This window comes from Nanorana parkeri, unplaced genomic scaffold (genome assembly GCF_000935625.1).
Source record: "Nanorana parkeri isolate BGI_ZX_2015 unplaced genomic scaffold, ASM93562v1 scaffold152, whole genome shotgun sequence".
NCBI classification, from domain to species: domain Eukaryota; kingdom Metazoa; phylum Chordata; class Amphibia; order Anura; family Dicroglossidae; genus Nanorana; species Nanorana parkeri.
Window position 1 is genome coordinate 912602 of NW_017306420.1, and position 15683 is coordinate 928284.

General features: G+C 42.6%; 1 protein-coding gene across 1 annotated transcript in view; it reads right to left on the reverse strand.

The window, feature by feature from the left end:
• Nucleotides 1-6042, reverse strand: part of FBXW8 (F-box and WD repeat domain containing 8) — a 107524-nt gene extending 101482 nt beyond the window's left edge. Inside the window, exon 1 of the mRNA XM_018554280.1 lies at nt 5669-6042. Within this exon, the coding sequence (XP_018409782.1) occupies nt 5669-5998 (330 nt within the window). The 5' untranslated portion in view covers nt 5999-6042. The remainder of the gene's footprint in view (nt 1-5668) is intronic.
• Nucleotides 6043-15683: the final 9641 nt, after the last annotated feature.

Below are 15683 nucleotides of genomic sequence, written 5' to 3' on the forward strand. Positions count from 1 at the left end.
CCCCATGGAGAATGGCAGACCTGCAGGCTGCATACAATGTCACTGAGATCAATTCCCTGCTGTACATTTAGCTCTGCTTGCCCAAAGAAGGGCTAAATGTAGAAAACAACTACCCGCCCAGGCATAGGGAGATAGGAATTCCACACCCCTGCTGCCCCCTCTACTCCCTGCTGCCCCGAGGCCAGGCCTTGGTTGGCCTTGTGGGAAATCGACCCTGTATAGTGGAGTACAACAAATCCCAGCAACAATACATTATACAGTGGTGCAATGTCAAATACCACTAGCTATAGAGGACTACAAAACCCAGCAATAGCACATTATACAGTGCAATGCAGAATATCGCCAGCTATAATGTACTATTGCTGGGTTTTGTAGTCCTCTATAGCCGGTGCCATTCTGCATTCATTGCTGTATAATTTTACACTTTCCATTTCACTATATTGCACACCACACTTTTTTTCCTTTTTTACTTCCACCGCTCCAAGCTTGTTCCTGTGATGGACTACAATCTCAATGCAAACTAGTAGTCTCATCACTGGAACCATTTTTTTAAATGTATTTTATTTTTTATCCGATTAATCGAACTTAATAATCGGCTAACTAATCGATTTTGAAAATAATCGTTAGCTGCAGCTCTAATCTGGACATCCCTAATTAAAATGATTTATTTATTATTGGCATTTCTATAGCACCGACAATGTAGGCATTATTTCACATGTGCACATTCACATCAGTCCCTACCCTCAAAGAGCTTACAATCTAAGGTCCTTATCTCACATGCATACATACGAGGGCCAATTTAGACAGGAGCCAATTAACCTTCCAGCATGCCTTTAGAGTGTGGGAGGAAACCAGAGTACCCAGAGCAAGCGCAGAACATGAAAACCCCTTGAACATAGTATCCTGACCGAGATTTGAACCATGGACCACCCACTACGCCACTGTGTTGCCCAATTAACTACCTCCCGGCCAGCCGCTGTGTATACACGGCCTGCCGGGAGCTTCTTGGATGTAACTGGGCGTGTATACACGTCCTGTTACATCCGCCCGCTCGGGCGCGATAAGTAAAAAAAAAAATAGTAAAAAAATGTAAAGTTTCACCCCCAATTTTTTTTAAAGTTACACAAAAAAGAATTTAAAAAAACAAAAAAATGTTTTAAAGTCCCCACCCCTACATACACGCATGTAAAGGTGCGCATACCTGTGAAAACGACGATTGCACCCATTACGCCGCACATGTTACATATCGCCGCGAACGTCGGAATGAGAGCAATAGTTCTAGGGCCATCAATCACTGATAACACTAAACTGATGAGCGGTAAAAGCTTTTAAAGCGTCGCCTAACAATGATTTTCAGTTCAACAAAATAATCTCTCTTATGTATACACAGGTTCTGCTCTGATCACAAAATCAGGTTGCTGAATATAAAGGTTGCCCAGATGTTTAGTATGTATTTTGTAAATAATCTGTCAGACTTTGGCCACTTCAGCTCCCATCCTATATAGTAAAATATCTAAGAATTCTGAGGTAAGAGGCCCCAGGACATATCTGCGAGTGTCAGTTTGAAATATTATCAAGTATAAGAGATTTTCATTTCGCAGCAATCAGCAAAGTGAGAGCATAATATTGAGCGCTATGATAACATTGTTGATATTGTAAGCCAGGCGGAAATCCCTAGAAGATGACAAGTATCACACAGACACATCCTTTCATGGAGTTTTGTCTCTTCTTACAGAATATTTAGTAAATGTACTTTATGTAACCCCCATCTTGTTATGTTCCTTTTTCTATTTAGATATCATTATTCTAGCCTAGGCATTTCTAAATATTTTTTTATTTGAAAATAGTGATATGTTACAGAATAAGTGGCATTGCACTTTATGCAGTGCAGCTTGTTTTCAGGTTTCACTTGCATTTAGCATCATTTAAGACAAAGTGAATAATTTGGCACCAAGCTCACTATACATAAATGGACCATTTAAATGGTGCCAAATGATTCACTTTAATGTCACTGCAAAGGACAAGGGGGCACTCTTTGTGTCTGGAGGAAAAGAGGTTTAACCTTTGCATACGGAAAGGATTCTTCACAGTTAGAGCTGTGAAAATGTGGAAGCGACTCCCCCAAGAGCTAGTTCTAGCCAGCTTAGTTGCTTAAAAATAAAATCTGGATGTATTCCTAAATGCACAGAATATTACTGGATATTGAGTTCTTATAGGTATATTAAGCATCAGAGATTGTTGATCTAGGGAATATCTGATTGCCTTATGGGAACAGGAAGGAATTTTTTTCCACTGTTGGAGAAAATTGAACCATGCTTTATAGGGGTCTGTTTGCCTTCCTCTGGATCAACATTGGGTAATTGGGGGCATAGCGTTCTGTTTAGGCTTTTCTTCTTTTTTTTTTCATATCTCTATAGGTTGAACTCGATGGACTTGTGTCTTTTTTCCAACCTGGCAAACTATGTAACTATTCTTAGTGAATTGACAGGTGCATTTGACCTGCAGTTGACCTCCTGCTGACCTATATTTAAACTATCGTATTTTGCGGTCCATAAGATGCACCGGACCATAGGACGCAGGGAGGTCCGGCGCGCCTTATGGAGCACTCGAGACTGTAGCTTCTGTGACAGCTTCTATGACAGAAGCTGTGACAGAAGCTGCAGTTAGTGACCGCTGAGACAGGTGGCGCTGTGATTACAGCGCCGCGGTCTCAGTGATCACACAGAGCAGGCGAAGAAAGTCCGTTCTTCGTCTGCTCTATGGTTATCTTGATCGCCGCCGCTGCTCTGTTTTAATACGAGTGATCTCATTAGATCACTCGTATTAAACGAGCAGTGGCTCCAGCTGCTGAACTCGATCGCCGCCGCCGCTGCTCGGCTTTAATACGAGTGATCTTGTTAGATCACTCGTATTAAACTAGCAGTGGCTCCTACTACTCGCCCGGCACCCGAAACTGCATGTCTCGGGCGTCGGGATTCGCTCCATAAGACGCAGGCACTGTTTCCCCCTCCTTTTGGGGGGAAAAAAGTGCGTCTTATGGAGCGAAAAATACGGTAAGTTGCATCAGCCTGCTTTTGTGTTCCCACCTGTATGGGGAGAGAAGCAGCCCTAATGTGAAGAAAAGCCGTCAGTACAGGCTCCCAATAGGGCTGTGCATGTGTTATTTCAGGTCACACAGGGCTTGGTGAACAAATTGCCTGGGAGCTAAGTGGCGTAAAAAATTTGGATTTGAACTGTTTGGGATATATTGAATACTTGAGCCCAGTGCCAGAGTGCAGTCTTCCTGTCATGTGTCCTATTATAAGCACAAGATCTAAATTAGACGATTCTGCACAAATACGATTCGATAAGATTCTGCGGTAGATACAATCAAACTATGGTGGACTAATCAAACCTAGCACAGAATTCTGTACTGTACAACACATGGATAGTCAAGGGTGTGGAATTCCTATTGCCTGATGCCCGGTACATGCAGTTCCAGGCGCTGAGCGGGTAGTTTTTTTTCTACATTTAGCCCTACTTCAGGCAAGCAGCAGGGCTAAATGTAGAAAGGGAGCCTTTTTGTACAAGTGATCTTGAGCAGATCACTTGTTAGCAGCCTGACGGTAAAACAGAAGTATCTTCGATATACATTTTATTGGCAAATATTTTACTTCGAAAATGTCTTATGAAAGTAAAATGGAAATCCCTATTAACCAGTAACTAAACAAATTCTTTTAAAAACTATAATGGATTGCAGTCAGTCATCAAGATGTGCCATCATTGCTTAACATATTAACTGGTATTATAATGTAATGAGAATGCTTCATTAATTAAAGCAGAGAAACAGCTTTTAGTGCCTGTAATGTTTCATTTGGGATTTGAGCACATTATTCACCAAGCTTTTTCACCCAGCGAGAAGGCAAAATGTGGTGTTAGAGCCTAAATCCAGTTTACAATTTTTTTCTCAAAAATGTCCCTTAGCCTGTGTTAAAGAAGAAAGCAGTTATGGCTGCAGTAGCTACTGCTCGAAGATGTGACCCGCAGTACCCCTTTATAGCCACAAGATGTCCTCAGCCCAGCATCATCTCAACCTAGGAATCTACTGTAAATGCAGGGTGTCATTGGCCTGCACCCTGGGGAGGTGTCACCATGGCGCTCTTTATTCACAGCAGAGAAAGGCGCTGACATTATCACATCAGTGCACTCCAATCCCCATCATCTGAACAATCAGGTACTGTTGCTACGGAAAACTGGGAGCAGATTTGTTAATCAGGAATAACAAAAGTCCCTGCGGTTGTCATGGGCAACATGGTTAACCCCGATCGGGCTTTGGAAAAGGGGCTAGACTGCCTAGACCGTATGTCAGACCACCTCAGGAGCAGGGGTTGGGCAAAGGTTCCCACACAGACCCCCTGGTCAATAAGGGACTGAACCGCCTCAACACATTTTAACAAGGCCTCTTCTGAAAACTCAGAGTAATTTTCAAAAAACCCGGCAGGATCATCCTCTAATAACCACACTAGTGACACAACCTGTGATAGGGTATACGGAGGGGAGAAGTCATCACCCTCATCACCTCTCAGTGCAAGTTTGGTACAAATCTGGATTAGGGGTTGGATATCCCCAAAAGGACAACCAGTTATATCCATGAAACAATGAGCCCTGCGGACACACTCCAATAGGTCTGCTCTGGGGGAACCCTGGAATATCTGTCGGCAGCGCTGCCTCAGATGCTAAATGCACATAATAACGCATGCTCTCGAGATCCATTTTGACACCGGAATGGCTCCGAAAGCCAGCAGGTCCCCGTGTGGTCGATTTGGTCGTTTTGTGGGCTCAGGATTCTGTCAGGGATACCGGCACAGGTGACCCTGCACAGGTACCCATACAGGCGGACCAAACACGTGTGACCACACGGACCAGGCAAGTATGGTATATATAAATATTTTAATAAACTTAGCAAGCTAACAGAAACAATCCACAACAGGCATAACCAATAATGTAACCCCCAACACCTAGAACATACAACGGGTGTAACAACACAGGAAACAGGGCCCAGGGTACAAGATAGCATACAGGTATCAGGGTCTCAGGGTTCAGGCCAGAGGACTCAGACAACAGGGGAAGGCAACGGAATCCTGAGCCAAGGTCCAGACTGCAGGGAGGGTTTAAATACCCTCCCAGGAGCAACATCTAATGGGCTGATTCCTGGCAGCTGGGAGACACCCACAGGTGAGCACTGGAGCTGCAGGTACCAGCACCACCCAGTGGTGGTCTGGCACCTAGCAGCCCCTGGCTGCCTGGAGAATCCTGCAGGTGAGCCCAGGAACTGCAGGGCTCAGCTCCAGCGCCACCTGGGGGCGCTCTGGATCCTAACACTAGCTGTCTGTCTATACCTACCCCTGTATACATTACCAGGTTATGAATGAGCTGCTCCCCCAGGACATGTTTGGTTACATGGGAATGTGAAGCAGATATTATACAGTATATAGGCAGCCAGTAGTGATCAGAGACTAGCTGTCTGTCTATACCTCCCCCTGTATACATTACCAGGTTATGAATGAGCTGCTCCCCCAGGACATGTTTGGTTACACAGGAATGTGAAGCAGATATTATACAGTATATAGGCAGCCAATAATGATCAGAGACTAGTTGCCTGTCTATACCTCCCCCCTGCATACATTACCAGGTCATGGATGAGCTGCTCCACCAGGCTGCTGCTCCTGTCATGGTAGCTCGGCTTCTCTTCCTTCCCTGGTGTAGTGACTGGCCCGTCGTCCAGCAAACTCTCCGCCAGCTGCAGGAAGCGGCACCCAGCTATTTCTGTGTCCCAGGCCGGAGATCCGGGTAGACATTTCCTGAGCGCACCTTCTTCCCGACTCTGGTAAGCGGGCTCCGGGCTTTCTCCTGACCGTCGGCGCTTTGGCGATAGCGGGCCGGCCGGGGCTGTGGGTTCCCCGCTTATTTCTGCCCTCCAGCGCCTGCGGAACTCCACTAGAGAGGCCTCCAAGGCCATTGTGCCACCACACTGTCACCTCATACCGGGGTCCGAGCACGGGAATAATTGTTAAGGGAACGAGTTAGCGAAGTGAACCGGTGATGTGGTGTAACCGTGAAAGACGTCCGACTAGGAAATACAGCCTTGTACATTGGTTCCCATGGCTTGCTATGCTCCATTCTATTTGGAGTTCTGGCATGCCGCTGCCATCTCTCTGAACTGGCAGGACAGTCTATTTCCTGCTCACATCACATGCTACAATCTGATTGTACAATCTCTTTTAGATTACCAACAAGTATTCTATAGTGCATGGAAATTAGGTAGGCCCTCATATTACATTTTGGTTAATCTAAAGTTTATTGTACACAGACTGTATGGTCAGATTGTAATATGTATGATGACCCTCATTTAGATCTCTATAGCACTGTAAGTCTCCATTCACACCTAGACGTCAACATGCACATCTTTCCCTTGAATGCTTTGTACGTATTTGTGCGCGTTTTGTAAATTTTTACGATTAGGGTCACATAGGCAAAGACACGCGTTTTCTTAAGCAGATCCAAATGCATTGCTGTGAATGAGGGAACGTGCGAGCAAACATGCAGAAATGTGCAAAACGCTTCTGTTCGCATGTTTTAATGCATTTCCATTGAAGTGCTGCGATCTACCAGAAAGAAGCTTGTGTACCTTTTGCAGTGTTTGGCATTTTCCAGCGTGCAAAAAAACTCTCAAGTGTGAACGGGGCCATAGAAATGAATGGGATTTCTTGTGTTGAGAGTTTTGTCGCACTTAGCTTTGAGCGTCAAAACGACCAGGTGTGAACAGGGACTGAAGGTGGCCATACACAGTGCACATTTCAACCGGCTTTTGAGGAACTGGCCGATATTTGTACAGTGTGTGTCAGCACCTTTCGGCCGGCATCCTGTGATCAGCTGGTCGAAGGAGCCGGTCGGAAAATCTGCATATGAACAGAGCTAGCAGCTTCCTCAATCAACGCATGCGTAGTGTTGATGGAGGAATCTGCTCTTTTTTTATGTTCAGCCCCATCCTGAGTCAGTGGTGCTTTGAAAATATCACTCATCGGTTTGACTCAGTGACCCTGGAAATATCCCGATGGCTCCAACACTTGCCAATCAGCACACTGTATATGAAAAGAACAGTTACCTAACTCCAGACAACACAATTCCCCTGTTAACTCCACTTCTCCTGCTCAGCAGTAGAACCACCCTGCAAACTGCCATTTTTATGGCACTGATGGGCCCAAGGAAAACATCTCATAAGTGGATGGGAACCTTCTCACCTTTTTATCATTCTCACAACTTACTTTTTATTTCCACCAACACAAAAAAAGCATATCATTGCTAAATATAGACACTATCTGTGAGTACTTGGACAAGTATTGGTACTTGGTCTGTAAAAAATTATATCGCTGCATCCATAATAAATATATATATAACAAATCATACCTTTAAAACAGGGACGTTTCGCTCACTTAGGGATCAATAGAGCCGACGTGTGACAGTTTCAAGGTCACACGTCGGCTCTAACTATGAGGATGAGTGTAATTCACTCACCCCATAGTTCTCCTTTAACTCATGAGTTCAGTGTCACTTTAAAAGCGAGATGAAGGTGTTGATAAAAGAAAAACTAGTTAGTTAACTAAAATATGGTTCTCCAATTTTTCTCTTAAATAAAGACAATAAAATGTAACAATGCAAAAATGAATTAACACAAATTTAAATAGTTTGCATACAAATGATTAAAAAAAAAAGCAGCAGCTTAATTGATAAAAAAAAACAACTTTTTAACAGCACTTAATAGTACTTTATGAATAAGAACTACAGCCTCACAACATAAAGGACAGCAGCTGCACCAGTGGTAGTTTTGAAGGATCTGTCTTCATCCTGTCACATAAAGAGGGCTTGTCTAGACCTGCAGTATAGCTAGATATGCAGCACTGGACATTTTTTTTATTCTTCATATTCATTGTTTTTTATACTGTATATATCAGTATACCTGACTTAGGCTAAAATATGCAGAAAAAAAATCAAGTCTTAAGTTGAGGCACCTGTGCTAGTAATATAAGATTGATTCTTGGAACTAAGGGTTATTCACAAAAAGGTGAAGAGTTTGGAGAAGTCAGGAGAAGTGAACAATCTAGGACAACATAGCTGATTTAGAAAAGTTCTCCAATTCACCTCACTTTCCAATTCAGCTATGTTGTACTAGATTGTTCACTTCTCCTGCCTTCTCCAAACTCTTCACCCTTTTGTGAATGGCTCTGTATGTGATCAGTGATAAGAGGCTTCCTGCAGTCAGTCTGTCTAAGCACATCCTAATGACATACACTGTCCTCCAGCTTCTAAGTAACCACGATGGTATCAAAGGCAGGGTCCTTAAATTTTTTTTTTTATATATCTCTATGAATAACAGGGACACAGCCATTAATAGAAGATCAACCAAAAAGCTATTTTTCCACTTCTGGATTAAGAACTTTGGCTAACAATTTTTCTTTCTTCTATCATGCAGCTGACGGGCAGACAAGCTGGATTCCTAGACCTTGTAGTCTTTCCAAGTTGAGACATCAAGCTCATTTGTCTCCTAGATCAGGTTTCACTGCGATAGTTCTGCTCTCTCTATGCAACGGCAAGCCTATTATGTGCTTATGTGCACTGGATTCACCTATGACAGCATAAAAACAGATCTTACTTGTCACAGTGGCGTATATCATTAATCAAGAAGGCATTAAAGCCTAATGGCGGTGCTATAAATACACTATATACTACATTGAGCTAGGTTTACATTAGGGATGCTCCAATACCATTTTTCCCTCTTTTCCTCAAGTACTCGCCAATACCAATCACCGATATCTTTTTTTTTTAGTGTCATTTGACAGGAAACAACAGGAAAAATACCGGGGTTTCTGAGCGATATGACACCATGGCTTGAAGTTTTGAAAATAGATTTTTATTTAAATATCACACATAATGCAAAAATACATACAAATTTGAACAAAAGAAAGGGAGCAACGGCAGTTGCAACCAGTTAAAAACAAAATTAAGCCAGAGGCATAGACCCATTAAACATGTTCAGACATAACCATAATAAATCAATATAATCTATAAGTCCATTCCCTACGCGTTTCGCAACTTGGCTTCTTCAGGGGATTATGACCTACCCTAACAAAAAATAATAATGATGCATTCGATTAACATGAATCCACAAAGTTGTTAGATCTATTTTCGAGTATATAAAGTGCACAGGATATATAAAGACATGTGTCTGGGTTTTTATATATACCCAACGGAGAGAGTCCCACCACCGTATGTCAAATTTACTCACCACCCAAATGGAGTGGCTTACTGAGGGTCTAGCTTTCTTATGGAGCCTAGACATGTTAGGGTAGGTCATAATCCCCTGAAGAATCCAAGTTGCGAAACGCGTAGGGAATGGACTTATAGATTATATTGATTTATTATGGTTATGTCTGAACATGTTTAATGGGTCTATGCCTCTGGCTTAATTTTGTTTTTAACTGGTTGCAACTGCCGTTGCTCCCTTTCTTTTATTCAAATTTGTATGTATTTTTGCATTATATGTGATATTTAAATAAAAATCTATTTCAAAAACTTCAAGCCATGGTGTCATTTCGCTCAGAAACCCCTGTATTTTTCCTGTTGTTTTGTAATCAATATATTTTATGGGGAGAGATTACACCTGGGGGGCCATGGGCCTGGCTACCCACAACTGTCTTGTAGACAGTTTTTCTAAAACAATACAGACTAATGATTTTAGGACAGTTGGGGGCACCAGGGCCCAGTCGCAGCTGCAACCACTGCGATCTGGGCAGTTCTGCCGCTGACTCCAAACTGTAGGAGGACTACAAATCTCAGCAATACATTATACAGCAATGCAGAATGGCACCAGCTATACAGGACTACAAATCTCAGCAATATATTATACAGCAATGCAGAATAATAACATCAGCTATAGAGGACTACAAATCTGCCGGCCTGATGTATCGTGCAGAGGGTTTCAGGAAGGGTCTGAAGGGTTTTAGGAAGGGTGCAGAAGGTCTCAGGAGGGTAAGATTTGCCGCCTGCGCTGTACAGGCTCAACATGGTTCCCAAGAACGCTGCTGTGTGGTCCTCTGCAAGCGAGGGACCTTACCGCAGCCACTTCAATTAAAAATTTAAAGCATCGGTTTTGGGTAGCAGCATATCTTTATCGGTGCATCCCTACTTTGCATGCTAGGTGTAGACAGCTGGCAAGTGGACTATCTTAACTGTCAAAGTCTAGCTGTCTTTGTCTTGGCTCAATGCAAATCTACACAAGTTTGTTGACAGAGTACAGGATCCACTTGCCAAAGTGATGGATGTGTTAGTAACTCAATGGGATGGGTACAGCCTGATTATTGCTTATCCACCAACGAGACCTCAACCCAGACAATAACACAGGATCAAATCAGAGTGAATTCCAGTAATCCTTGTGCCTCCAGATTGGTCTTGAAGGGTTTGGCATGTGGATCTAGTTCGTCTACCCCACAAATGTCCAAACTGTGGCCCTCCAGGTGTGGTGGAACTACGAATCCCATGAGGCTTTGCAAGATTCTCATAGCCACAGACATGACTCCCGGAGAGAGATGCTTCATGGGATTCGTAGTTCCACCACAGCTGGAGGGCCGCAGTTTGGACATCCCTGGTCTACCCGCAGGCGCTCCCTGCTATCTTCGAGATCAACTGGACCTCTTGTCTAATGGACCAGTTTTCAATCCTGCTTTGAGTTGCTTGTTTTAAGGGCATGGTTTTTTTAAGTCCAGGGTTTAGGAGAGAGGTGACCTTCAGAATCTGTGGCTCTCACCATGTTAAAGGCTTGTAAGTCTACCTCTTGAAAGATTTGCTATCACACTTTGAAAGCTGTTTTCAAGTGATGCAAGGCTTTATGGGCAAATCCCCATTCTTTTTCTGTTGGTACGGTTTTTACTCTTCCTTCAGCAGGTTTGGATCAGCACTTCAGTTTTGCAGAAGCCACCATTCAAAAACGTTTGAGAAATTTCATTACTCTTGCAGCCAGTACTTCAGTTTGATGACTATCATAACTGACAGCCTCCATTTCCTATACTTCATAAGAACAAGGTGGTTCTGAGACTGAGCCTTTCTTTCCTAATTAAGGTTGTTTTTGCCTGACACTTCAATGAGGATGATGTACTTCTTCTCCAGCCTCTAGTACATCCAAGGGGAATTGCATTTGTGGGATGTGGTTACCTACAAGCCTTTATGGGGGACATTTATCAATGTTTTGATAAATCATTTATCACATTTTCTGCAGAAGACGTGTATCTAGACCTCTGCTTTTAACCTTAGTGGTTAGAAAGGTTTTTTTGCATGCTGGCTGGTGAGTGTGCCTGGAAAAGTTTTGCTATTTATCAATGTGTGTCGCATGACAAAGCAGTCCTAAACAGGAACAGTAGGACAAACTTTTTACAAGGTTTCGGCATGAGTCAGAAATTCCTTTCTCATCTTCTCCACAGTAACACTGTGACAGGATAAAACCTTACCCTGTCCACTTCTTAAATATGCATCTGTTTAGTGAAAAAAAATCTATTGCATCTTCAGTAATAAATCTGTCTTCAAACTTTGCAAATTGTCACACTTGGCTGCACAGCAATACAGACACAGAGGTCTGTAAACCTGTTGCAGAGATTTTTCTAAAGGAGAGCCACCTTGATTTGCGACTAATTCTGTAACTTTGCTTGATAAATGTCCCCCTATGTGTTTTAGGAAAACAGACAGTTTGACATGCCTTCCCCACTTTATGGGTATTATCATAGCTACTACAACTTTAAGGCCTCATTCACATGAGAAAAAGCCAGCACATCCAGCTCCGTGCTCCCGGGAAGGACAGGTGCTGCGTGTGATTAGTACGCAGCCCCTGTCCTTCCCTAAGGGAGTATGGGGCCGTACGGTGCTCACCTGCCCTGCACGTCCGTGCCGGTATCCGTACTCTGACCGGATGGATCCTGTCTGCGTCCGAGCCGGGACACCCGCACCTGTACGGACCTGCACTTGGGGTGAGCGTAGGGCGGCGTACTCCCATAGAGAAGGACAGGGGCTGCGCACTAATCACACGCAGCACCTGTCCTTCACGGGAACTGCCCAATATGGCCACGCACACAGCACGGAGCTGTACGTGCCGGCCTTTTCTCAAGTGAATGAGGCCTAAACAACATCGTACGATGCTCGGCGGGTTTTCGAACATGTCCGTAAGTTAAAGGTTGTGCGACCTTACTGTAGTAGAGGTCACACGGCTTCCACACACCTTACGATAATCGTACGATCGCGGGATTTCCCGCGATTATCGTACGATTATCGTAAGGTGTGTGGGGACCTTTAGGTGTATGGGCACTTTAACATAGCACTTATGGGAATTATCCACAGGTGTTCCTGGAAATTGCAAGCAAATAGCAATAACCCCTAGATGGTATCAACACATGCCTGTGGAACACTCAATGTCAGTATAAACGTAATCCAGTAGATGGCGTACCTTTGTGGAACACTTGAGTGCGAAGCCTATGAATTTCTGGTGAGGCTGCCGCTGGATTTGAGTGAAGAGCCACGACGGCTTGTATTGCTTAAGGGCATGTTACTATTCCCAGGTAATTACTATTTTTAACAAAGTACTATGTGTGACCTACTCTATTCCTTCAACTTTCCTCTGTCATTCCAACCTACCAATACATCTTCCTCTAGCACACTTTTGCCATAACTAAAATTAGACATACCCTAAATGCAGAGATACTCAAGAAAGTATCTTCACCAATCTATGATCAGATCTACAACGTTTTACGTCACAGGGAAGACATAGAAAGGCATCTCTGTACTAAGTGCCACACCAGGATCTGTAAAGTTTGGGTATGCCTGTCAGTCAGTGCCACTGATTATCAAGGCTCCTGGAAAGTTTATAGAAATGTTGAAATTACACAGTTCCAGGAGATTGGGGGGGAAGGGTCAAATTGCAGATGACTCCAAAAGAAGTACACTAAAGCCTTTCCTAAAACAGTATCTAAATGTCTCAATTCTATCACACAGATCCCGAAAATAAGGGGTTGATTTCTCATGTTAGGGTGATGGGTGGAGACATGCAAAGCATTCCCCTGGGGCAACTGTACACCCAGAACTGCTGGTTTACAGCGCAGATACAACCTAATATTATAGAACCATTAATTAAAATTTGCATACAGTTGTTTCAGGCTTGTTGGCTATCATTAGTACAGTGTATGGAAATAATAGCCTCAATGGAGTAGGGCTCGGGGAGCAACAATAAGGTCAATCCAAAAAAAAAAAAAAAAAGGAACAAAAAGACCTGAACCTTCCACTTAACCAATGTGAAGCCTCATCTTTTTCTTCCATTTAGTTTGCAATTATGTTATATGTACATTCCTCATTTGTAAATAAACCAAATCCTTTTTCAAACGCTTTGGTTGTCCTTCATTGAAATCAAGACATCCTTGAGTACATTCTACAAGGGGCATGCATAGCAGAGTGCAAGAATCAGTATTGTCCTTCAGGAGGACCTAAAAAGAGAATGCACCAGGGAAGAGTGTCACAGATAATTACTATGATCTATTGAATACTAATCTAATCTTCAAAGTCCATTAAAAAAAAACCCAAAATAAGTCTTTGTCATATGTAAACCTTGTGGCCATTATATGTGAATGTTTTCTTTTGTTTATTGAGCTGCAGATCAGAGTATAAATGTCAGCAAATACTAAACTATGTATTATTATCAACTAAGCTGACTAAAATCTGTCTTCGAAAAAACTAATTGAAGAAATTCAATCTGATCTGATCTGGTAATAGAAAATACTGTATACTTTTAAGAAAGAGCTGTTTTGAGCATCACACTCATACTTCCATGCAATGTGTAGTCTTGTAATTTAGATATTTAGAATGGTTGTTGCAGTTTAGCAACTGTCAGCACATCTCGGATTTTATGGTTTAATAGACAAGTTTGCATGAAATGCCTTTTTCATGGGAAATCAATGGATCTTTTTACGATCAAAGTCATTATAGATGATGATAGGGAAGCAGAGCTGGAAATTATTTATGACTTATAAAATGTCAGCATGTTCTAATGTTGTACTAGTAATCAAAATGAAAACAAGTATGTTTGACAGTGTCACATTTGGGCTTACTGTATCAATTAACTGCCAAAGTTAATACACCCAGAAAAAACAAAACAGGCAATTAAAGACCAGTAAATATGAATATTTAACATATTTGATTGTTGAAACATGAACGTATTAGCAGCAAACTTTATAAAATATCATGATGGATAGGTCCCCACTCTTCTGGGGGATCCAGGAACCACAGAACAACAGCTGACCATAGAGAGGGTAGAGCAAAGCAAAGAGCATTCGTTCTTTACTCTGGTCTGTGTGATCAGTGAGACCTTGGCCCTGTAATCACAGCGCCACCTGTCTCAGCTGTCAGGAACTGCACAGTACATCTTTTCTGTGTTGGAGGGCAGGTTCCATAAAGGGAATCTGTCACCTCCATATTATCACATAGGGGCTTGTAATCCGCTATGTGATAGGAATAAAATTAAGTGGAAAAAAGTAAAACATTTTATAATATAAAAAAAGTAATAACATTAAAAAATAAAATTAACCACTTGAAGTCCGTCGGTGTTTACACCCCCTTCCCATCCAGGCCATTTTTCAGTATTCAGTGCTGCCGTACTTTGACTGACATTTATTCCGTCATGCAACGCTGTACTGAAATACATTTTATACCATTTTTTGGGGACAGGCTGAGCTTTCTTTTGGTGGTATTTAATCACCACTGGAGGTTTTCTTTTTTACTATATTAAGGAAAAATTACCGAAAATTTTTTAAAAAAACAGTTTCCCCTATATTAAATGATAAAACATTTATTATTACCGAATTTTTTTGTAAAATATAAGAGACGGGGTCACGTCGGGTAAAAAGACACTAAACATGTCAAGCCTAAAAATTGTGCGCACGCGCGAAACCTCAAAAAACTACAATACCCAAAATTGGTCATAGGCGATGCTTTAAAAGCTTTTACCGCTCATCAGTTTAGTGTTATCAGTGATTGATGGCCCTGAAATGACTGCTCTCATTCCGATGTTCGTGACCATATGTAACATGTGTAGCGCAATTGTCATTTTGGGGGGGTTACTTTTTTTATATGTGACTTTTATTTTAACTTTTTCTATTTATATATTTTTTTACACTTATTGTTATTGCTATTACATAGGGGGATAACAATCTCCCTATATAATAGCAGAGGCACACTGACAGATCCTCTCTAGGACCCCTAATGTCACCTGGGGACCCCAAAAGAAGCTGATGAAGCAGAGAAGCACTCATTGGTCAGGTGACAGCGCTGACCAGTGAGAAGCGCTATTTAGCACAGTCAAATACGGTTTTGATTAGGGATGCACCGATACTATTATCGGTATCGATACCGAGTATTTGGGCGAGTACTTGTACTTGCCCAAATGCTCCAATACATTCCCCGATACAGGAACTTCTGATCAGAGGAAGATTTCCTCTGACTGGCAGTGCCGTAGGGGAACATGGAGCCAGCTTCACGTGCAATCAGGAAGCCGGGCGGCGAGTAATGACCCGCCTCCTGGTTTCCTGATTGGCCGGGAAGCTGGCTCCTTGCAGATTAGC